Below are 26242 nucleotides of genomic sequence, written 5' to 3'. Positions count from 1 at the left end.
TCATGAAATTATATTTTATTTATTTCTCCTATTTCTGGACTTCTAGATCTCTCACTACATCTATCTGCATACCAGGATTCCATTTTTGAGTACAGCTAGTACAGACAGTTTCTATTTTGGCTTGACTAAAAACAAACTGAGCATAGAGATTCAGCAAATATTGATGTCTAAGTTTGATGGAGTGGCCTGAATAACCAGGCTGCAGAGATGTGCCAGAAGAACATTTCAAATACACTGAATTAGAGATTTTTTTCTCATCTTTTATAACAAAGGATCCAAAACTGTTTGTTACAAACCCCTTAAACTGGGAGCTACTTCTCAGATGAAGAATTAGGACTTGATCTAAAATAGATATAATATACACAGGACTAAATTGACATTTCACTCTCTCACCTCAATGTATATTTTGCTTTCCATACTGTTCTAAAAGAAATAAAATTGGAAGGAAATCCAATTTTTTTAAATTTTCAGCTATCAAGCAGTGAGTTTTCAGCTGAAACCAATTATAATATTACATTTTAAAACACCAGGATACTTAATTCTTACAAAATAGTAAGATTACCACAGAGAATAAAGACAATGTCTACACAGACATAGCCATAATTCAAATAGCCTTTTATAGAACATGAATGCCCTTCAAATCTCACATCATTCAAAAGTTAAGACACACTTTCCATATACAATTCAGCTTCTTCCACAAGAAGTAATGACTCATTCCACATTTAATAATTTATGTACACTGAGGAAGTCTTTTCCTATTTTCTGTCACCTACATGAACAATCACTGTTCCCAAATAATCCAAACAGATACTGTTTCCAAACACATGCAATGCTTTTGATCAAAAAGTACAAATCTTGAAGAACTTTGGAACCTTTAAACTGGTAGTGTCTGGTAATGCCATTCCTTCTCTCATTAAAAAGATTTAATGGCGCCTTCCCTCTTCCCAATTCACTTCCTCTTCAGAAGTCTGTTGCAATTCTTCCCTGCAACTGAGAGCTCACAAGTCCCTTTCCCCTTTCTAAAATCAGATGATCCTCCTTTTCTCTATTGGGACCTTCCAATTACTATGCTAGTTTAAATTTATTACTATACCAGTTTATCTTGGTTCTACTAAAATACATTTCAAAACAGTATTTCATGTTCAATTTATTCTCAGTTTAGAATTTCACTGAAAATGGTTTCCCTCTAGCCTCCTACAATAGCCTGTGTTTCCCAGCTTATTAACTGTCCTTTAAGGTCTTCCTCTGCCTAATACACAATTCCAGTTTAACATAGCTGTGTCCATATAAACTTGTTTAAATTCTTTTTTAAATTTTGTATCCCATCATTAATGATTAGAAATATAAGTCTTAAGAATAATCAAAAGTGTAATTATAACCGACTAAATCCAAAACTAACTAGGTGACTGTTTCGATTAAACATGGCATATCATTCCTTAGAATAATAGGAGGAGAGTTTTACTAACTGTGACTAAATTACAGAGGTCATTTAACGCATTGCAGAGGTAATTTATAAGCAGCATCCCAGATCTCAGCTACATCACATGAAATGAAACAATATATTTGCCCATCCAATTCATGCATACTTTACCTTACTGCTGGTGTGACAGAGCTCAGGACAACCACTGCTGAATTGTACCTGCTCAGTAGTTCAGCAGCATACCACTGGAGCTGTGTTCCCTGTCCCTTGCATGCCTGTCCAGAGGAGCTATGATCAACACACAGAGAGAGATGGACATCCCACTTGTGTGGGGGTGTTTGTTTGTTTCCTTTTAAACAGGAAGAAAAGTATTTTTAAGACAGAGAAAAAAAGCAAGACAAGTTGCACTCTTCTGTTTACTTTCAGCAACTGTCCTAGAACAGTAAATTGCTACTATGACCAGTTCTCCATTCGTTTTCTGGAAAATAGACCTAATTACTGGCCTTTAAATGGCCTAGAGTTTGGGGACATCATGCCTGCTGGAAGCTTCCTTGTAAGCATGACACAAAATTAAGATTAGCCTCATAAATCCTGCTTGAGCAACATGATGTTCTTTACCCCAACCATATTTTCTACCTACTTCCAGTCCAGAGCAACCAACCCATTGCTCATGCAGAACAGATGGGGTCCCTCTGTAAATGCTGACCATTGTAACTATGTCTTCGTGGCTTGTCATTTTAGTACTCATGATAAATTTTTTAGATGATATATCAACAGTCTCAAAAGATGTAGGTAACAAGCAAGGCCTAAATATTTCTGTAAAACTGTATTTGACCTCAGGCACAAAAGCCAAAGAGATGAGTCACTCCGCCTCCACCTTTCATTCAGACAGATTCTGATTTGTTCTATTGAACAGATGCTTTTGTAAGTATGAAAGGACTTGATCAAATTTTTTTTGAAAACACCCACTTCTAGAACTCAGGTAGTAGGAACACAAAAATACTACTACTCAGAAAACAAGTGAATAGAGAACAAAGAAAGTCTATTTTTCTCCAAAGAGTATGGAAGAAAGGAGAATTCAACTTGATTACTGATTAAAGCAACTAGAAAAATGAGGAGAGGGTAAAATTGTGGGAAGAAATGTTGAAGGTGGAATTTACGTGACCAAACCATTAACGGGCAGGTTTGATTCAATACCTTTTCTCTATTCCCAACATATTGCTGGTCTAGAAATACAGTTCAGGAAACAACTGAGCATTTTACTGTATACTTATTAAGATCTGCAATCTTCTTTCCATAATAAGTAAGTCCAAAACTTACAAGAAGATAGTCTTGATGAAAAGGCAAAACATCTGACATATAGACCTATAGACTCAGTTCTTTATGTCTTTAAACTATTTCCACATTTTAGCTTTCTTATGATTTATTATAAAATCTCAAAAGGAAAAAATTCTGGTATCAGACAAGCACATGGGTGCTGGTATCCACGAGAGCCTTTCATGCAAATATTATGGTAATTGCCTCTGAAGAAAAAAAAAAGTAAAAAAGTCCCACATGTGAGCTTGTACACTCAACCGCTACTGGGCCTTTTAATAATTTTTTATTATAGAGTATTTTCTTAAAAAACTGTATGTTTGGGGAGGGGAGTTTAATACTAATTTCCCTTTTTTTTTTTTATTTCATTTTAAATATTCTCAGTGCTTTCTAATTAGTTAGGCTACAATTGCCAAGTCTCAGCAATTACTGTGTCCTCTTTCCTACCAATAAATCAGGACCTCTTAAGTAATTTTTTTGTGCTATCTACCTGGATTCCGGAAGATTCCTGGGTTTCTGCTCTGTTCCTCAGACACCAAACACATCAGCCTGCACCTTCTGACTTCCTGACAATCACTGCAACAACTCTGCCTGCTTCCCACTGTGGTCTAACCTTTACTACGGAGATGTGCACAGGGAAGCAGCACCTGCTCCAGTGATCTTCCCTAAGAGAGGAAACAAGCAAACCAAGAGCATCCCCACTGAGGTCTTCCACCCGTAAGACAAAAAGAGACAGATGCTGTGTGGCAAGGCGCACAGCAGGAACGTCAGGCTTTGTGCCTCCAAAGCTGCCAACATCCTTTGGCCTCGGGGACTGCTTAGTCTGTGGGGTCAGGATACGAGAAAACATGGTAACTACAGCCAGCTTACATGCTTGTTTTGTAACATCAAGGCTCACTCTCCAACTGCACAGACTAGAAAGTAGTTTTTTAAACAATAAACTCAATTATTGATCTTTATGATGAAGCTCAGGAGTGTAATAGGCTTTGTCAAATGTGTGGAGCATTGTAAGCAAAACTCATCGCACATTTGAGCACTCTTATTTCCTGTTAAAAAAATTGTTCTTGACACCGTAATTCCATTTAAAATTATTTTGATAATTTATAGAAAATTTATTACTATCAGTGGTCCGTTTATTAACATTGTGATGGATTGTCAGTCACAGTATGCTTCAAGAAATTACAATTACTTCCCATGAGGGTGACTTTATAACTTAATGTATGTTACTTTTTGTCAGGAACTCAACTGACCGAAAATAGCAGCAGAACTTCTTCAGCACCATGCAAAACTAGCCTATAGCTAACTTCAGCAACAACAGAAATATAAACAATTACAATTACTACAATTTATTCCTTGCTTCCTTTTGCAAAGCCAAGTCTGCAGTCTTCTGATACAAGTGGAATGACAAAGTCTTTTTCCTCATAGCTAGTACCAACAGAATTAGGAGCTAAATCACAAGTAATCTTGTAAACCCTGCTAACTTGATTTCTTGCTTAAGGGGCATACTCTCCGGGGAATGATTTTACTTAGTTTGATTATTTTAACTGCTGGCCAACTATATATGTGCCCGCAAAAATGGAAGATTGAAATCTGCAAATACAGAACCACTTTCTTTTTGCATGCAGCTCATTTAAATATTTCAAATTACTTTGAAACAGTAGATTTAAAGACAGTAAGATAGAAAATTATGTACTAAAAAAGTAAAACTGAAGTAGAAATAAATGATGTAGCTTTAAAAGTCACAAAATGAGTCAATTTTAGATATCATTTAAGAGGAAAAGGGGACTATTCCAGATGCATGTGTATCATCTTAAAAAGAAAAGGAAATGTGTTTACACTGTATTACACATAGCAGGATACCTGTAAATATGTTATTTGTGCGTGTACCAGAAATCCTTATCACGTCTACATTACTTGCTAAATTATAGTTAATAATCACCACACAACCAAAAACATGCCACCAGACAATAGAGTACAAAGCCACAAAAATTAAAAAATTAGATATTTTTCAGCATGTACTCCAAAATATAATTGTATTAATAATTATTGTCTCTGTTTATAAACAGTTACAGTACCTGCTCCTACAGCACTGCATGCAGAAATTCCCTGTAACTATTTTATTCCATTCTAATTGACAATATATTCAGGACCCAAACCTGCTAAGATATATTACCAGCTTTAGAATTACTCTGCACTTTGGAATTATACTTCACTACACAAAGTGACACTTAAAAATCCCATGTACCATTGCAAAGTTTTGGCAAGACAATGGATACTTTCTGGGACTCAAGAGTTCTGATCTTAGAGGAATAAGATTGGTTTTCTTTTCCTTTTGTCCAAGTGGATGTTCATTTCTGAAATAGTATCCAGAGACTATTTAACAAGTGTACCATGAAACAGATTTCACATTTTTGGCAACATTACTATCCCTGGAAAGGACTTCATGATGGGACTTCATTTGTCTTCAGCGACTCACTTCCTCTGCCCATTCTTAACATGAGCTGCAGATTTCCCTCCTGTCTCAGAAATTAGTGACAGGAGACACAGTACCAACCCTTTTTTCTGAGAAAGCACTTCTCTTCTGCCTCCCTCAAATTGCTCTGTGTGAAAATTCCAATGTGATTTAAACAGCTTTGCAGTCATAGAAGTACCTCTTAAGCTGGTGGAGTTAAATAGTTTACTTTGCTCTGCTTCCTAATTAAAACAATTACTTAAAATATACATCCCCAGCAAATTCTCACTGATAGTTACTCCTCTAGTTCTAATTATTGCTATGCAGCATCAGTAGTATTTCTTTCTAAGAGATTTCCAAGAGATAGTGAGAAAGAAAAGCCATTTTCATAGAAGTCCTGAGCATATTCCTGTACATTTCACTCTTCTTTAGACGTAATCTAGTTTTTTCTTCCTACAGGGCTTTGTGCACATGACAGATTTTAGTTAAGCTATCACTACTACAGATGCTGCTTATATCAGCTTAAGAGGGTTTCTCTTAAGCTGATATATTATGCACTGCCTCCATAGGCAAATACAAATGGCCTAAATATGTGTGATACTTATGTTTGTATGTGTGGGTTGGATGGGGCTATTCTCTCGGTTTTCTCAAAGGACTACTCATTGTTGCCAATGGACAACCAGCAAACCAAAATTATGTTAATGAGAGGGAAAATGGCACACTACTGAAATTGAAGCTGTGATAGATTGTGGAATTCCTGATAATTTCAGGTTTATGTGAAGCTGATTCAGGGCTGCCTTTTCACCCCACATTTTCCATGAATGTTACACGTCCAGTGTCCAGAGAATGGATGTCAGTAAATTTTGGCTGTGGTGAATGCAGTAGGTTTTCCCATACTCGTTTTAAAAGTTCTCACACTTCAAAGCTCCAATCCTGTTCCACTTAAAACAATGGCAAAATCTTACACACAAAGAGATTAGTAAGAAGGTGTAGCAAAGGGACAGAAGTATTTTCTCTACGAAGCAACATAGTAAGAAAAGGTAGCAAAAATTTCTAGCGATGATCAACAAGGTCCAAAGCTAATTCTCTAGAAACAAGCATTTGGGAGGAAGCATGCATTTGGGAAACGGGATCATCTAATTCAAACTGAGCGCTTCATTTGGACAAACCTCAAAGAAGATGAATGTTCCCAGCAATTTTCCATCTCACAACAAGTGAATAACTATTAAGATTTTTTTTTCCATCATTGCATGACTTCTATATCTATTTCTTTTGCAAATGTCTGTAAAAATAATCTTTTCATATTTTAAGGGAACAGACATTTATGATGACTGTTTTGCAGACAGATTACTTTAAAAGACTTTTCAATGAGTTTTCAGTATATTTTAGTTTCCTAGGACAATTTTGCAAAATTGCCTCAGACTTTTTTCACTTTATTTCCTTCTTTTTCCTAATGCTTCCCATGGCAATTGCCACTGAATCGAAAAGTAAGCATAATAAAATTTTTTGCTTTGTTGTTTGGTTAGGAAGAAGCAATAACCTTTAAATGAGTATTTGTTTTTCTGTTTAAAATAACTTCACATTTTGAAAAGCTTTTCATTCCAATAGTAATTTAATAAAGATCTGATAATACCATGTCTTAAAACGAAAATGGAAAGCATAATCATCTTGGAACAGGCTGCTTAGATAAGTTGTGGCTTCCCCATCCCTGGAAGTGTCCAAGGTCAGGCTTCATGGGGCTCTGGGCAACTGGATCTAGTGGGTGATATCCCTGCCCATAGCAAGGAGACTGGAACTAGATGATCTTTAAGGTCCCTTCCAACCCAAACAATTCCATTATTTTATTATTAAAGATATTGGAAAAAGTTCTTCATTTCTTTCTGAGGAGCATTCATCTTATTTGATCCCAGCCCACCACAGCTTGTTCATTCTACACTTCCCAACAACAAAGCTGTCACAAATCTGATTTGCCATAAGATACAAAAGTCCTGTCCAGTTTTAAGCAGCTTAAGGTCACCCCTCTCTGGTCAGTTACCATGCCAGTCATGAGGCCAAGACAGGCAAACAAACAGAAATAAGATGTGAAGGGATGCAGACAGCACTCAAATATCCACTTTGGTTTTCCGTAAAGCGTAAAAAGCATCACTCATTAATCACTTAATTATCTCAATACTTGGAAATGACTGTGTGTCCAATATTATGGCTCCACTTAGTCAATATCTTCTACTCATGACTCTAAAACTCATGAAAAATATCCACTCCCAAAAGACCATGAACATTTGAATGCATATCAGTCACTCTGACAAAATGACAAATGGAAACAATGTGCAAGAGAGACTGGTGGTATAACTTCAAACAAACCATTCATTTGGGAATAGAGATTTATTAACTTTTTTTTCTCAAAATTGTGCTTTGAAAAGTGAAACTGTAAAGATGGCAAGTCCCTCCTCCAGTCTGACCATCTGAGTGGGCACAGGAGAGGGAATGATCCAGTTTCTGTCCTTCAGGAACTGACAGCAAGCTTCTCATCAAAGCATTTCACTAAGAGTGGAACCTTGTCAAGGCAGTGAGCTTGCAGTTTTAACACTGAAGGCCTGGTTTGCAAGAAACAAAAGGCTCATTTGGCATAAAGAAATCAGCAGTGATTCTACCATTAGGACAGTGCAAGAAAAGAGAGATGAAGGAATGGATAGAACAAGCAAGTAGGAACCTGTCATCAACCCAGCACAGGAGACACTGAAGTTAAAAACAAGGTCTATAAAATTCAAGACTTGGGAGATGGGAATCCTAGTTTCTCCCAAATGGTTAATTTAACTCTGGAAAATCTATCAAAAATGGAAATTCCAAAATCCTTTTATTTACATATAATGTAACATTACTTTGCTCCAAAGGTACCAGATGATCGAAGTGCTGTGCCTTGTGGCTTTTACTTCCTGTCAAACCAAGTAGTAGAGCTTTCTATTCCATTTTGTCTTTCAGGTCGGTAATCTCCAGTAGTGAAGTGGATAAACCAATCAACTAATTTCACATGCAGCACTGAGAAGTCATCAGATGTTAACAACTTATTACTCAACTGGAAAGATCAAAACTAATGAGAAACTCTCTTTCCTGTTATTAGTCCCCTGAGTCATCCAATTCTCACTGTACGGCTCTTCATTTTTTGCTGCCTGCCTCTATATAATAAGACAGTTGCAGGTAGCCCCTGTGACTCATTCCTTGGGCTCACCCACCTGTGACTTGTGAGTGAGATGAGCTACTATAACACTGCCTTCCTCTGGAGTATCTCACTACATCTGACCAGGCTACTGAGACTGCTGGTCTGCTTTTAAGTTATATTTTTTTATGTTTAAACACATAAATTCTTTAATTTTTTACCAAGCATACTGCTACTAGTGCTTAAAGACTGGTAATCAATCATTATATTAATATATTTGCTAATCAAGCTGCAATATCTCATTATTTTCATGATTTCCAAGATAAAAGAGAAATAAGTATTTTCTGAGATCAGGAAAAACATTTTAAAAAATTAGATATGATGGCAATAATCTTTCTAAAAAATGGGAAAACATAATTTTTATATGGAAAAGATACCATATCAGCTTCACCTACAGGAATAAGAAAAAACTAAAGACTTCGCATGGATTATATTTTCCAGTGAAAGGTAAATTAATGTTTTCATTTTCTCTTTAACACAGGAGATGTTAAAAACACACCTTTCTACTGATCTCTTTCTTCTATTTTTGTTGGTTCAAGCTGTGACTACATTCCAAAATCATTGAGCCATGCATCAGAAACAGCCAGTAATAACTAGTATGAGCATGTTTTTCTTGAATAGTTTTTATTCTCTCTCTGTGTGCATTCTTTAACCGAACTTACATTTCTCATAGTTCTCCCTCCTCCTTCAATAAAAATTCTCATGTTCCACACTCAAGCTTATACACCACTCAGTTGGAACATTCTCCACAGGTTTTATTCATCACCAAGCTCACCCAAGTATTACGTGCTTTAAAGCGCTACGAAGAATCACTCTGATATTCCATAATGACCACAAGACATCACTACATCTACCTAATGAAATATTCATGTTCTGATTAGCTTGTGAAGCTTTCAGCACTAATACTGGCTCAACCACCCACACCATCCCACAAAGACCTCCAAAAGAACCCTCAACTATTGCAGTGCTTTGTCAGTAAACTCTGATTCTTTCTGCTTCAAAGTGAACAACAAAGCTTTGGCATTTTTTTGTATCCCTCCTTAGCCAAAATAAAAATGATATTTTAGAGCTCCTTCTAATCTCTATGATTCATATGTCGGACTCCCTAAATTGATCATTTCAAGCAAGTTTTTTTAAATCCATTTCCAGGTCTAAAGGTGAACCATGGACCAGGAAAATCACCTCCTCTTTAATTCTAGTACTCTAATCCATGTTAATAAAGAATGCCCATTACAACCTTCATGCAATTGTTATTGTTGAGCAGCAAGATATACACTATATTCGTCACTCCTCTTAAACATTTCAAAAGCATGATGACAACTACAGTAAGTCCTCCTTTTGTTCATCAAAATGCATAATCACATAGAAGGAGCAAAATCTCCTGCCTACATTTCTCCTTAGAGCCTTAAAAGTTTCAAATTTTTATTCGCTCTCTATGAATGTGTGGAATATATGCAATATAAAGCAAAATGATTCCTCATATTTTCAAAATTTCACAAAGTAGAATAATCTTTAATTTAGGATTATATTTTTCTGAAGCACAAAAATGTGTATAGTGTATAGGGAGATATCTGTATTTCAAATGTTTCTCTCTGTGGATATTTTATTTGTGAAAACATTTCAGGAATGACCCAGTAAATGAGATAGTATAATTACATCATCCTATTTATTACAATCACAACTTTCTGTTAAATTCAAATACCATTCCTCAGGCTGATTTTGCTAATGCAGTCATCTTAGAGATGGTCAGTAATTCAGCATTAAAAAAGCGATGGCTCTTTCAACTAGTTTCTCACTTGCCATTTTTAGAAGCAATAGTGTGAAATAAAAGTACATAAAAATTAAAATATGTATACAACGACATATAATAACAATTAAAACGATATCACACAAGACCCTATTCCTACAGACAATTTATGGGCATCCTTAGTTTTTACAAGTTGTTTAAAGGACTCATAGAGTTCTTTTCTAAGTGCTTGCAGGGAACATCATTTCACTGTGGTAGAACTATCCATTTTGCTTCCTCCACAAAAAAAAAATAGCAAACAATTGCAAAACTCCAGTATTTATGGGGCATAATCCTGGACAGATGGCTTCTTACAAGACATCTTTTATGCACAGACACACACACACACACACACCCCACACACACATCTATGTATGTATATAAAAATACATGAGCATATATGTATGTATATTTTAACTGCAGAGCATCTACTTCGATGCTTTTGTGGGTATTAACAGTACTACAAGTTTTTATTAAATATATTTGCATTACTGTCATCATGATCCTTAGACAATATTCCCATGTTTCCTAGCAATCAACAGTTTTGAGTTCAAGACGATATTCATTTGCTACACACACATAAACTCCTAGCACACTGAATGAAATCAGCTACTGAGGACATAGGTTTGAAGCTTTCAGATTCCATTCAGTATAGAGAACTGACAGGAAAGCTGATAAATGGAACCAAAATGACAGTTATACTGTTCTGGTGGGAGTTTTAGTCATGTGTACCAAAAATTACTGCTACCCCCTGGTATTTGAAGGAGAAAATCAGGAAAGAGGAAAAAAATGAACTGTGCTATGATTTTTATTTCCATCTGAAGCTAATGAAGTTAATGCATCAATAGAAAAGTTGTTACCTCAGTAACCACTATGTATAACTGCATATAAATTCTAACACAACCTTTAAAAGTATGATGTCTATTCCAGTGAAAAGAAAAAAAAAGACATTTTGGTCTGTATATTTTGAAATCCAGAGTACACAAGGTAAGGCAGAGATTAACAATTAATATGAATTATTCAGTTTGATGCCATGCTGCACTGACCCATGGCAAATAAAGGTCCATTCTTCAGAGACTAGTTTTTGTGCAAGTAGTTTCTAAAATCATGAAGCAATTTTTTCACTCTTAAGGCCCTAGCCTTCTTTATGACACGATTATTCACTAGCAAAAACATTCCAAAGGTTGAAAATTAAAATATAGAATTCTTCTTGCTGTTCTGGACAGTAGAAACTTCTATAAATACTTTCTGTGTAAGGATACACTCTTATGGAATATGGGAAAATTAGGTTAGACAATGGCACCTATTTCAAAGGAGCTCCATACTCATTGGAGTATATAGCCATATACATAAACGCATAAATTGCTGTAAAATTATGTAAATATCAGAATAAGTATATGCTAATTAATAAATGCACAGATTTTTGTGCCTATGACAATACTGACCTGAACTAGCTATAAAGTTTACAGCTGTCTTTCAAATCACCACAAAGATCTCAGCCTTAGTTTCTCAGGCACAGGCACCCAGCTACAGAAGCAGATCATGAATCTTCTAATAAATGTCACAGCCCCTAATCAGTATCAGTTGCAGAGTGTGGTGATGATTTTTCTTTTGTTCTGCTGCTATGAAATTTCTTATCTTCATGTACTGGCCCATACACTAACCTCACACTTGCTATGGAAAATGGCTAAAAACCAGACCTGACCTGTAATAAAAATATTGCCATTTTGAGAGAATTAACTTTTTGTAGTAAATTAAGTATTCCCTTCACCTAATTTTCAGGACAAAAACATCTCTGTGTAAACCCACTCCAATCTGAGAGAAACATCAAAAACTTCTATAATTAAAGTATTCAAAGGATAGGAAATGTCTCATCCAGACTAGATGACTGAATTCTCAACAGTACTTATTTGAAAGTGTTTCCCACTAGAACATCCCCCTACATAAGGCAGAGTGAAAACTTTAAAATAGCATGAAATTCACTTTGACTCTTACCAGAAAAGACACTGGGAATCTTGGAAAGAAAACTTTTCACTGTACGAATAGGAATTCCATTTTTCTCATCTTGCATGCGGGCTATGACGTCTTCCATCTGAACAGAGACGTTAAAAAAAAAAAGAATAAATAAATTCAGAATTATTTCCTAAAATTAATCTCCAAGAAATCCTAGATCAATCTTTCAGAATGACAGATCAACTCTTTCTATTTCTTTCTTTAATTTATATTCTATAATTTTATTGAACAGTCTAAAACTGCAAATAATTTATTCATGAAAACAGTAAAAAAATATATGTATTCAAGGACTCTTGAGAAAGAAATAGCAATGCAGAACAACTTAGTTAAGATTACATTTAGTTAAAGTACCTAAAAGAACTTGTCAAAAACCATTGATGGATATTAAACTTCATGTTTTGATTGTTTTAATGGTATTATACCACATATAAAAGCAAAATAGACACACATAGACTTTTAGGGGACTGATAGAGTTCTCAAACAGAATGTTCAAAACAAAAAGAGAGCTTTTAAGTTCAAAGCAAAAACTCCTGCTTTTCTTTTGAGAAGGGGGAAGAAAATACAACATGTTGTAATTTTGCATCCCTGGAGACACCAGAGCCAGAAACATAAGATTTCTTTGTAGGTAATAATGGAGTGGGTATAAAAATATTTTAAATCAATTTGCTGATTTTCTTATATATATATTTTTACATTAGCTCAGTTTTCCAACTCAATTTTTAGGCTAATTCGGACCACACATTTTATAAATTGTGCCTAACTCAAAGGTTCACTTTCCTATGAACTATGATGGGAAAACCCTTTTACTGGAAAACAAAGAATATTCAAGTAGAGTCACTGGCTTACAGTGTCAGTTTTACTTCTTGCCCATTTCATAATTAAAGTTTACATATTTGATCATTTCCATCTTTCATTCTTTGAATATCTAACTTCTCAAAATGTTCAATAAAACTCTGATGAAATTAATTAAAACTATTCTTTCTTTTCAGTTAAATCACCGACATACTCCATATGAACAATTCTGTGTGACAGGGCATTTTACACTCTTTTATTAGTCAAAGTTTAAAAATTTTTTTCTATGTCACTTCTGTACACCTAATAGGTTCCCAAAAAATTCCTTAAAAGTTTGTGGCTGGGCTGTGTTGTGGAAGCAGACTAACAGACAAAATTCTGTCATGCACCTATTTCCCCTGAAGGCAGATGTCCCACATTAGCAAATAGCAAAGCAGCATTGGGTGCAGCTGTGCATTAATTGGCCCAATAAGGGAGTTGTATAGAGCCAGGAAAGGGAACAGCATTTGAGCACACCAGTGGTGTACTTAGGAAAAAGAACAAATAGCCATACAAAAGAAACCCCAAAACAAAAAACCAAAAAAATAAACCAACCAAAAAAAAAAACCAAAAAAACCAAAACCACAAAAACAGAAAACAAAAAAATTTAGCTTGACTGCTCATGAAAAACCTATTTATACAGAGAGTGTCTGGAGCTTCCCGTGTTCCATGTACTTACAGATCACACATTAACAACCTAAGGAATACAAATCCAGTGTCATTGTCCAAACTAAAAAGCACACACAGGAGGCAGATATTCTTAGCAAGGTGTGAAAAACTCAGTCTATTGTTCAGCATTAAGCAATGTGCAAAATGTAAGAGAAGAAAACAACCAATATTCATCTGACATGGAATTTAGTTATTTAAATAGAAAAGGCTATTAATAGATTTCTGAAGAAATTGTCAAGCATATCTATACTTGTCAACAACTGTATATGAGATGGAATCTGTCCCTACATTTTTATCCACATAGTACCTGAAGGCTTGTATCAACCCCTTCCAAATTCAGTTGGTGAACAGTCTTATTGTGCCCTTAAGTGAATAAGAAGTCACTTAAATTCAAGTGAATATTTTTGCTGATCATATTTGATGATAAATTCCACACATGCAGAGTAGGCTTGTGAGAATATTGCTAGAACTGCAGAGTCAATAATGTGCACTACACTAGGAAAAACTATAGAAGACAATTAATACATAAGGCAGCACGCTAAAAGTGTATTTGCAATATAATAAGGATTACTACAAACACAGGCCACGCTTGTCAAACATAATATTACAGGTAGAGAGATGCAGTTACTGCTTGCTCAAGAACACAGGAGTGCAAATGTTAAATGCCCAGTGCTGCCAGCAGTCAGTCTTTTGAGAGTACATGGAATAAATTGTCAACTGACATTTACATATGCTTTCCTAAACTTTCTTCATGGACAGTATTTAATGTAAACAGCATAAAATCTAACTTTGAGATGGACTGAAGCTCTGGGAGAGTCCTCTGGTTTTGATTAGCCAAGTGAACTTTAGGATATCTGCACTGCAAAATTACACCTTCCCCTTTATATCAAGCTCATATTATTGCTCCGTGTTGGGAGTGAATTCTGCAAGGGAGTGAATTCTGTGCAAAAGGCAGCTTACACTCCAGACAGCACCACTGTGAACTGCCTGGTTAACTCAGTGAACAAAGATTACTTCCTGAGTAGGAATGTTCTGAACACACAACACAACAGCAGTCCACTAATTAGGTACAGTTGACCTCTTGCACAGAAATCTAAAAAGTTTCTTGTGGTTTGTGGTTATCTTAAATCTTAAACACAAGAACTCTAGAAAATGAAGGGCAATTTAAAAGAAAAAGTTTAAATTAAAGATTCAAATCTATCCAATCCAACATATGCAGGTGCACAGCTTAACTTCCAATATACATAGTTGCTATTTCTGTTTCGGCTGCTATAAATTCAGCAAATATATAACCTCTTCCACTGAAAACCATCAAATTTAATTATATTTGGGAAGCAGCAGTAAAGGCACTCTTCTGTCATTCATCAACAATGACCCAAGACAATGAAAAGGGCAGAATAGTTTAATTAGAATGATGAAAGAAAATCTTAATCTAATTTTGCTCAAGAAGCCTAATCTGAGAAACACATGCTGCTGCCTGATATAATAATTTTCCTGCCTGATGTATCATTGTTTGCTTCTGAGTCACCTGACCCAATACTCAAAAGTGAAATAGAAGCTTCTTCATTTCACCTCAGAATTAGACTGTCTTCTACTTATATGTTCTTACCTGGCTAAACCCGTCTGGCCCTCATCTTGCTGTGGGATCCTTTTTAGTCCTAAACCTTCTCAAATAACTCAAACAAACCCACAAATAATTTTCTTCCAGATCACTCTGCAAATGAAGCTCAATATGCTCGAGAAGAGGAAGTTGTGTAACCGTATCTTTTAGCTTTTCAGTCATCATTATACATCATTAACTGGGAAAGTATAGCTTATAGAAAGAAGCTCCAGTGCAGCACAGATTCTACAGAAGGCTTTCAAAATAAATGTCTTCATCAAAAAATGTGCCATTTGTTTACCAGTGAGGTAATTCTAGCCCTGACAAAAACTCACTAAACTTCTGATGCATAGGCAACTCAGAACAAACTTATGATATTAATATTTAAAACTTCACTTGTCTCCTTGTGAAGATAATTTGAAGTCTTCATCTTGACATGTAAGGACTCTGTGAAATCTATTTCAAAGCCTAACTCTATGACAACAGTGACAATGCATCTTGTCTGAAGCAAAAAGAAAGCAGATAATATCCTGTAATAGAAGGGCTACGGGATACAGGAGCTGTTGAATAATGACAACTAACTCTGCTCTGAACACACTGGGAGCTAGGCATGCAGGCATGCCCAGCTTACCCCAGGAGCAGAACCAGTGGAGGTCTTGAGAACATACAAGGAGCAGTATCCTTCAGCTACTTACAGCTAGGTGAAATGAGCACAGCTCCTAAGAGCAGAATTTTTATGGTTCCTCAGTGCCACCATGCCCCATGGTTTATGGGAGGAGACCCTGACCTTTAAACTTCTACATCTAAATAAGAATTTCATTGCTGTTCATCTGCACACCTTGCAAAAATTATCAAGTTGAACTTAAGGTTCAGCATCACTGCATCTTTAGAAATTGTTTATGTTTGGGTTTTGGTTTGTTTTTTTTTAAATTAATTCAAACACAACAAAAGAGAAAAACAAAATGTCTGTTAGTGCAGGACAAGAGTTTTTTCTTCCATTAAAATTGAGTCTAAATCAACTCCACGTAAAGGTGATCACTAGATAAAAGGATACTAGAAAAAGTCATTCATCTGGAATTAAGTTAGTTCAAAAGATACATGGTAAAAACTGGAAGCTTTGGCCTACTTAGATATAAACAGATGTCTTAATTTGATTTCTGTTCCTAAAAAATTAAATAAACTCAGTGCCACAGAATTAAAATTATACTCAGGAATACCAAAATGAAATAAGCATAATTTTGTACTCAGTTATCATACATCAGAATGGGGATTGCTCTTACGTTGAGTGTACTGGGGTCCACCCACACTACAGCTTCCTTAATTTTGCTGAAATCTTTTTTCTCCTTTTATACAAATGCAGGGGTGGAATAGCCCAGTGGGACTAGTTACAGACCTCATCCAAACTTGTTAAAAATTACAAAGAGTTACAGTATATTTTTTACAGTATGCAACATGTTTCCTTAGACAGTTTCTCCCTTCCCTACTTTAACACTTTACAGAGTCCAAGGTCATTAGTGCAGCTGGCCAGAAGGTGCAGGAAGTTTTCCTGAGCCTGCCCACTGTGCAGAGGTGTACATCAAGCAACATGGGACGAATAAAACTTGCAGGGTAGGAGACAGATACAAGGTTCCTTACAAGGGAAGGACCACTACATTTCTGACTCCTTCACTGACAAGCACCAATACAGGCAAACTGATTGCCAGATCAAATCAATGAGAAATAACCATGGAAGCAGAGACAGAAGGTTAATGGCAGATCTTCAGTTTACCCAGTGAATGAGGCAGTCACCAAAGTAAAATAAACAATCTCAGTTTAAGAATGCTGACAATTCTTTTTCTAAATCAAATGTGTAGAAACAAGACAGTTTTTCCATTTAATGCAGAATTGGATTATTTCAACTCTTTATTCCTACTTGGGATGAAAATCAAGTTTAAAATATTCAGAAGTTCAGAAAAGCACATTTAGATTTTTGACTAAAGCACAGTGCTGAAAGATGGCTCGAAACATGCAAGACTAATCAAACTGTTAATGGCAGTCATGCATGAACTCTCTGAGCTTGCTGATATAAAAGCAGTCAGTTGGGAGTTTCTCTAAGACAGCAATATTGCATCTCTGACCAGAGATGCAATATTTCTACAGGAAACAGCCCTAAGTACTCTCTGATGAACATTAAATTATAGAATAACTTAATCAAAAGAGTACAAGAATGACGGGTCTCATTCTTTTCAGAGCATCTATTTGCTGAAATAATTATTTGACATCATAAAATCCAATGACAAACCAACACAAAAGTTTCCAGTCATATTAAACAGATGCATTGGAGATAGCTTGAAGAGCCTAATTTTCTACATGTACCTATGATGTTGGCACCTCTGTGTCATGTTTCTTTCCTTCTGTATATGAAAACACTGGTGTGAGCAAATAGTTCATACTCTGTCCTTAAACAGAATACCTGTGGAGAGCAAAAGATGTTCTGGCTTCACATGTTGCACAAAGGTCTATATTGAACCATCGTCTGTCATTACTGTTATGGCTTAATTTGTAGTTGTCAATGTGAATTTCTAATTAAGATTCAAATTTATTTGCCCTACTTATCCATACTGTTTCAGATTCAACAAATAGGTAATGTTTCAGATTGGCTGTAAAACAAGAGTGGTACTATGTATACTAAGCCTGTTCTTACGTTAAATGAGTGCAGGGCAAACCTTTGTCATTTATTAAGAATAATTAAGGCTATTTTGAATTTATTTGAAAATTGATGCCAGTTCTGTGCAATTATTTTTGAGGTCTAATTAAATGAACAGTCCCACTGGGCTTCTCCTTACTATCAACCCTGTAATTTCATCATTGGACTTGCATCAATAAGAAAGGCTCTGCACACTTTGCTGATTTAAAACTGTGGGTTTGAATGATAATTTTAAGCATGCTCTTGTCTTATTCATGTAACTAAAATGCTGAATCATTAAAACCAGCATCTCATTTAAAAGTGCTTGTAGTTTAATACAAATCATACAAGAAGTTCTTGTGCTTTTCATATACCTTTTTTAATACTTTTTGAAAGAAGGACAACTTAAAAGCATACTTTGAACTCCTGTCATTAACCTGTAATTATGTGGCCTGTTTGGAAGCTAGAGCTGTCAATGATCCCTAGGTAAAGACTGAATACAGGTTAATCCCTGTCACATGAAACTGTGCAGTATTGAATGGAAAATCTTGAAGATACCATAAAGGACATTCTGTACTTAGTGATTTATGCCAAAAAGTCACTGTCTTTTCTCCGAAGGACTACCAGTGTTGAGCTCATGGTTTGATGCACCACTTTTTCTCTGCTTCATACACGGGGTAAACAGAAGATCTCACAGTAACCTTCTATTTCCACCTTCATTCTACAGTTATTTCTCACCGTGATTTCTTTGGATAAGTTGATTTGAAATCACTTACTTAATACTGTATTCCCCCCTCCCCCCTCCAAAAAAGTTCTTCTTTATTCTAATTCAAAAAGTAGTGCAAGTTTGCTTCTATCAATGTATTTTTTTGAGAACTCTGTGTGTCAGAACACTGTCAACAAACCTATAATACCGCCCTATTACTTCCAACTTTTTTCAATTAAATAAATTTTTCTCTCACCTAGGAATCCTGCATCTGGATATGTAAGACATACATCCAGTTCACTAAATGTATACTAATGCTATATAGCTGGATTGTGAAGAGCAGACTGAAGTACTTGCTAAAAACTACTCAACTGGCATTACAGAAAAATCATATAACTGTGGAGGAATCTGTCATACTGATTCAGCTTTGAAATCAAGAAAAGGTTATAGAAAATGCTATACTAAGTCTATGGAAAAGCAGGTAGTTGGCAATTCCAGCTCCCTGGCCCTCATGAAAATGCAACTTCAAACAACAGAAAACATATTAAGCAAGAAAAAAGGCTATATTTTTTTAAATTAATCACTTGCAAAATAATTCAAATTTCAAATATGTTTTAAAATTTTTTCAGAGTATTAATGCTTCATAATTTATTTTTACTCCGGCCTTTCCTAGCTAAGAAGCATTTTCTATATTTAGTAAATGTCACAATCAGATACAGAAAATATAAAAGGCTATGCACTGATGCAAAAATTGCTAGTTTAACTAAATGGCTCTCATATTTAAATTCCAGATAGATAAAGAAAGGCATTTAATTTTATTTACCTGGTTTTCTTGGAACTTAGAAACTTAATTACAATCAATTAAAAATACAAATTTCTCAAAGCTTGAATGCTACTGTTGCACAGCCAAACCAGGGAAAGCTTACCCAAAGGAGTGAAAAAATACATCCAGATGGTGAAATTTCAAAACCATCTAAGTCAATGAATTTTGGAAACTGCATTTCTGCTTTCAGTAAAATAATTATTTGTATCACATGTATGAAACTTTTTGGTTGGAATGTCAGAGGAAAGGGAAATATCACTATGGGCACTTGAGAAAAAAACACAGCTTCATGAAGGAGGTCTTGGTGAAAGACTGTTTCTATTAATAGAGAGATTTCTGCAAGAATACTTCATTCAGAATAAAATATACATTTTTAAAGCAGATAAACCTATAAATAATTTTTATTAATCTGTCAGGCCAAGATTTTATCTTCTAAACTGTGCTACCACCAATCAAAATATTATTTCTTAGGCAAAATACATATTTTTAAAAATACAGTCTTTCAAAGCCAAGGTGTTTCCTGAGTTGCACGGATCATCTGTGATATGATGGTCCTGACATTAAAAATGAAGTCTCCTATGTATTTCAGAAACAGAGAAGTTCAGCTGGAAACCTGATCTCAGAGATCCCAAATGGACCTTTCAAAACAATATTACAAAAGTGGTCAAAATGGTTTTTTTCCAAAAGAGAAGAAAGGTAAAATGCCAAAACTCAACAGGAAAAAAAAATTAAGAACAGATTCTGGTCAGTACACAGGCTGGGATTTAAAAGAAGAAAACAGATGCAAACATTTTTGTAGGAGATGGAAAATAAGGAACTAAGTTAGCTTATACATGGGTAACCTGGATACAAAAGTGAAATGTAGGCAATAGCACATTTTGCCTTCACAAAAAATATTCACAAAAATCTTAGCTATAACAGAGTTATGATATATTCATCCACCTAACAAAAAAGTGATGTTGCTCTGGAGAACATTTAGATTTACTCCAAAATATTGTCATTTAATTCTAAAGTCTGCAAAACCAGATGGTTTTTTTCTAAATTGGTAGATCTTATGTCATCTGTTACTAATGGTTTTAAATCTATATTTGTCTGGTTGAAATCTCTTTTCCTCACTTGTCAGATGATCCCAAACATTACAAAGCCACATCAGAGCAGCAGATCATTTGAGAAGCAGCTGCTGTTGCCCAAGGATGAAACCTTTTTTTAAAAGTGCAATATCATTATCCTTCAAATACTGATGAGGGGAAAAGTAATTACAAGAAATCTTTCAAATTACATTGACAGAAATAACATTTTAGGGCAAACAATGATTAATAGTTTGGTGATTCCTGCATTGCTCTCTGCCCTGTGGGAGGGGAAGACTGAGGGAGGCAAAATGATCTTCTGCTAATTTTCTGTTGAATAACAATTTAGAAAATGACCCTGCCTATATTTTAAGGTTCTGTAACATGCTCTAGACAATAAATAGTTCATCTTATTAAAAGCTGATAAATCACAGGATTACTTCTCCATTCACAAAGAAACTGCAAGGAGGAACATCTGTCATAGCATCATAGAACTATGGAATCATGGAATCATAGAATGGCTTGGGTTGGAAGGAACTTCCAAAGCTCATCTCATTCAAATGCCCTGCAATGAGCAGGGGCATTTTCAAGCAGAGCAGGTTGCTCAGAGCCCCATCCAATCTGACCTGGAATGTTTCCAGGGATAGACCATCCACCATCTCTCTGGGCACTCTATACCAATGTCTCACTAGCACATGCAGAAGATAAAGCCTAAGTAGTTTGGTGATTTCTGCATTGCTCTCTGCCCTATGCAGGAAGACTGAAGGAGGCAAGTTCATCTTCTGCTAATATTTCAGCACCTAAAGAACAAAGATACTATATAAAAACTACATTTCTAGTTCTCTTTGTCCTTGAAATTGCTCTGAGGCATTAAATTCCACTAAATACAGAAGTAAAACTGCTACCATCAAAATAAATTTTTACTAGTGACTTTTAAACCAAGCTCTTGTACAAAAAAAATGTTTTTAATTGCATTACATTATGGAAAGCTTTCAGTATCAATTCTATTTGGCATTTTAAAAAATAGGCTGTTGATGTAATACAGTAATGTAGCATTATATGACAGATGGATTGGTTGCACAGTAGTCTGTTCACCCTCTGTTACACAACTTACTTGAAAACAAATATTTTATTCTTATCTACTCTGAATAGATGGAAAATAGCCAGCTGTGGATGTTCTGGCTATGTCAGTTCTTAAAGCATGTTGAATTCACCCATTTTCACTTAAAGAACAATGCAAAGGAAATGAAAACAAATTAAATACTGAACTATTGATCTGCCAAGTGAAAAATGCAGATAATTAATGGATAAAGTCCACAGAAGATGCAATCATTGTACATTCCCTATGCAAAAAAAAAAAAAACAAAAAACACCAAAACCAAAACCAAACAAACAAAAAAACCCCAACCCCTCCCAAAACATATCAAGAAGAGTACTGAAATAAATGAAACAGAACATCAGAACATTTAAACCTTTTTTCATAAAAATTTAGCTACCAGCATTCCAATAACACCAGTACATTTTCCCTCCTTATTAAAAATCTTATTATCATCTCCCCTTCGAGCCAGCAGAAGCTCCAGGCCTGATCATCTTTTTATTCCTCTTGAGAAGATCACTCACACTCGAGTACTAATTTTCATGCTCAAAAGCAAAATTATTTCATATAGCTGTTGCTAGTAGCAATTCAGGAACTGCAGGGCAAACTACAGGTTCATGTAAGACAAGCAATGCATACAAATATTAGCCTGCCCTTCAGGGACAAAAATTATGTATTTCTACATGTCAAGCAAGTTTTTTTCATCTCTTATTGACTATACAGATTAGTCAAGCTTCTCATCAATCAGAACATTAGAAGATTTAAGATAAATAGGTTGTAGGTCTTCTTATTCAGCAAGGAGTAATAAAAAATAAGTTCTACATGCATTTAAAAACCAAAAACATTGGGGTGAATTTATGTGGAAATAAAAGGGAGGTTTTTCCCTGCATTGGTCTTTACAGTTTAAAAATATATTTTAAGTTGATTGTGGAAAAACACCCAAACAAAATGTATTTGCTATGAAACAAAATTTTAAAATGTAATTAAAATAAGGAATGTTATTTTGCAAAGAATGTCAAAATTGCCACTATTTTATTTATAATTTCTCAACATTCCCAGAGTTATTCCTGTATAGAATTCTAACTGTATCAGCCAGAGTCTAAGATGAATTTAAAATCTTATTTCCCTAAGACAGAGGAAACATTTCTATGGCATTCACAAAATCCTGGCGTTCTTCTAAAATTTACTTAAGATACAGCAAAAATAACTTGATTGACTGAATGTAGTCCATTGCTTCCTTTAGCAGTTATTCGGAAGAAGAGAGTTAGTCAGAATTTTGATAAGGGTTTTTGATTCTACACAATGAATGGGCAAAACAGAAATGAAAGTTCCTTATTTACAAATGAAAGCTAAGTTAGCCATACTCTTTGATCAAAGCAGGCTTTCACAGTAGTTTTCTTAAAAGAAATCATTGCTAAAGAGCAGTAACGCCAGTCCACACCTAATACCGTTGTATGTCCACCGCAAACACACACAGACTGACTTCTCGTCTTCATCGTTTATAACTAAATCTACCCCATTTCTTTCTCCACACATTGAAAAAGGACACAGTTTGTTGTCTCTCCCACTCTACACTGCTGTATTTTCACAAGGATTCTCTGCCATGTAATGATTCAGGAGCAATTTCAGTAAAGGTTTATTTATCCAAGCACTTAAACAGTTGGTAAACATTAAGGCTGAAATTTTCTAAGAAAATGGAAGTAACTAAAAACTTATTAATAAACAGTGAACTGACATATCAAAAGACAGTGGGTGACACAGCAATGAGTTTGTATGTTCCAGTGCTTTGTGAAATAGGAGCCCATTCCAGTGTGACACTTCCCAATTTATATTTTGATTGGTTGCAGCAAAATTAGGAAAAGTAGAACACATTTTGTGATACTTCCTTTCAGCTGTACGTAGTAATAGCATCAGCTCTAGCACACCACTGGACTTGGTCTGAAGGAATTAAGGAAATTTAAAATGGACTATATGCCTCTGTCTTATTTAATTTTCCTTTGTTTTTAAAAACATGAATTTGTCTTATGAATTCATGTTATATTTTCACAGAAAAACCAATCATACTTTAATTTCCTTTGGAATAAAGAAAGCAGAAAAGGCTATCTTGCCATCAAAACACTAGAGCTTTTGAATTCTCGTGATTTAGACACTTTAAAGTAAATCAGGTCTGGATGTTCCATATTTGCCCAATTTAGTCATAGTTTGACATTTACAGTATCTACATTTTATTTTCTTTTGCAGTAATTTTCCTTTTGATTAGAAATATTCTATGTCTTTATTGTCAAATCACATTTGCACCACAAAAGAAAGTAGAGCAGCAGTCATTAACAGATTTGAAATATGTGAACTTTGAAAATTCTGAACCATGGCTGTAAAATCATTTCTTTATTCTATCTGATACACGATTGAGAAACGAGATATTCTTTTGTTATAAACAAGTTTTGGTATTCACATATTATTATATGGATGTAATGAGATTAGAACAATTTAAAATCAGACATACTGTAACTTAAGAACCAAAAAATGAAAATGGATTTGAGCAAATTAAAGTTAGAAACCATAAAACCAAAAGAAACCAGAATTAAAGCCCATAAATCCGTTTGTGAAATTATTTTTTGCTCTAGAAAAAAAAAAATTAGGCAAAACACTGCAGGTATGAATTATGGAATGCTATTTTTTGGCCAAATTTTATTTTTCCAGGACAAACTCATTCTAGTTATTTGGTACAGTAAGCAGTATATATGACACAATGCACATTGGAAATTTGAATGCCATACCCATCTTTCTGTCAGTCATAGGGGTGGACAAGACATTCTCAACTCAATCTCAAATCTCTCCACTGCTATGTAGTTGGTTAATTGGAAAAGTCAGAATCTCTGTAATAGATCCAGTTGGATCAAACTGGATGCTTGAATCAGAACAATTTTCATAGAAAGTTACTTTCAGAACAGAAAAGCTTGATTGTGATAAAGCCATTTCTCACTTGAAAAATCACAAGTCTCTTGAAAGAGACTTTTTCCATCATGAGTTTATCTGGTTTACCAGTTTAAAGGATGGAAAGTAACTGGGTATAACAACTGAAGCACTACTTCAGTTAATCCAGTAGCTGTGTTAGGAAGCATTTAGAATTACCTGTCTCATACTGCAAACATATTAGATATGAAAAATTGCTGCAAAAAATGGGACTCTTACTAAAAAAAAAAAGCTGCATTTTCCTATACAGAGTGATTATGCTGAAAGAGACCTCCACACTAATAAATTAGAATATAATAAATAGAGGTAGTCTGCAAGCACCTACACCTTCCAAGCAGAAACCTACTTTTGGCTGAAAAGAGGTAATACATTACACAACTAGTCTTTATCTGGAGAAATTAAGGGGCTGCAGATGTTGTCTACAAATACAGAAAACCCTAATTCTGTTCTTTAAAATTGTTTCAAATGAGGTCGGAGAAAAGTAAAATACCTACACACATCATGAGTGATAAAATTCCTCTGGCATTTAGGAAAAACAGAACAAGTTTCATAAAGCACAGGAGTCACTTAATGAGGACTTCAGAATCCTTGATTTTCTTCTCCACTTTGCTACCAACTGACCTTTGACAAGTCACTGTAACCTCCAGCGGCTGCAAAATGTGAGAGACAACTAAGGAAACAAACACTAAATAAAAAACTTTCTAAAAACTTTAGATTTGCTGGAACATTGCAATGCTAGATTAAATTAAAGCTTTCCGATTTTAAAACAGACTGGAGTTTCTTTCAGTTCCAGAAAGCTGCAGAATCCTGACATTTTTTCCCACCCTATGTCTTCTCAGAGACATGAATCAAAGCCTACTGTAGTCAGTGAAGGCATTTCCTTTGATATTTTGGGAATAAATATTAGCATCACTAGACTCTGGACTTCTAAATATTAACTACTTCATGACTGTCACAGCAGATGTCCTCCATTTCTATCGAAAGCTAAGCTATTTATAAAGTTCCAGAAACTAAATTAAAGAGGTTGCATTCCACATACAAAACCACAAGACTGTATTTCTGTATGGTCCCCTCTTACAACTAACTTAACATGTTGGATGTTGATGTCTTGAATGCATTTAATATGTTAAACTTCTCTGAAAAGTTCATTATTCTGAAGGAGAATGTTTAGAGACATATTTGTTTACTGTATGCCTCTTTGTTCCATCATTACCCTACCACATCTTGTTGCAGTACATCATGTTGCAAGAGAAACATAAGGAATAACTTGTACACTGAAATGGTTTTAAATGGCTTTTATGTGTTAGACAAAGCAGAAAGGGAAGAGGGAATCACAAGGAGGGCAAAGGAAAGATCCATGGTCGTTATCTTTTCATCTCCTTTGAAACTGTGTAGATTTGCATTTTAGTTCATGGTCATCATACACACTCTTACCAGGATTTATTCCTTCGTACATAATCCTACTTCAAGATAATTAGATAGGATCTTTGAATTCGAACAGTGAAAAATGCATTTACAAAAATATTCAATGCCTCGCAACATTTGGCAAGACTTCCCAAAATCCTGCATTCAGAACAGATCACTTAGGTAAAAGCACTTAAACCCTATTTTAA

The 26242-nt window shown here is 35.0% G+C and overlaps 1 protein-coding gene across 11 annotated transcripts in view; it reads right to left on the bottom strand.

Annotated features, from left to right (window-relative positions):
• Positions 1-26242, bottom strand: part of RGS7 (regulator of G protein signaling 7) — a 246431-nt gene that overhangs the window by 128741 nt on the left and 91448 nt on the right. For all 11 annotated transcript variants that reach the window (XM_032102207.1, XM_032102209.1, XM_032102210.1 and 8 more), the window contains one exon: positions 12182-12278. In XM_032102207.1, coding sequence (XP_031958098.1) covers positions 12182-12278 — 97 coding nt within the window. The remainder of the gene's footprint in view (positions 1-12181; positions 12279-26242) is intronic.

Source organism: Corvus moneduloides, chromosome 3 (genome assembly GCF_009650955.1).
Source record: "Corvus moneduloides isolate bCorMon1 chromosome 3, bCorMon1.pri, whole genome shotgun sequence".
In the NCBI taxonomy this organism is placed as follows: Eukaryota; Metazoa; Chordata; class Aves; order Passeriformes; family Corvidae; genus Corvus; species Corvus moneduloides.
This window is presented reverse-complemented; position numbering and strand designations above follow the sequence as displayed.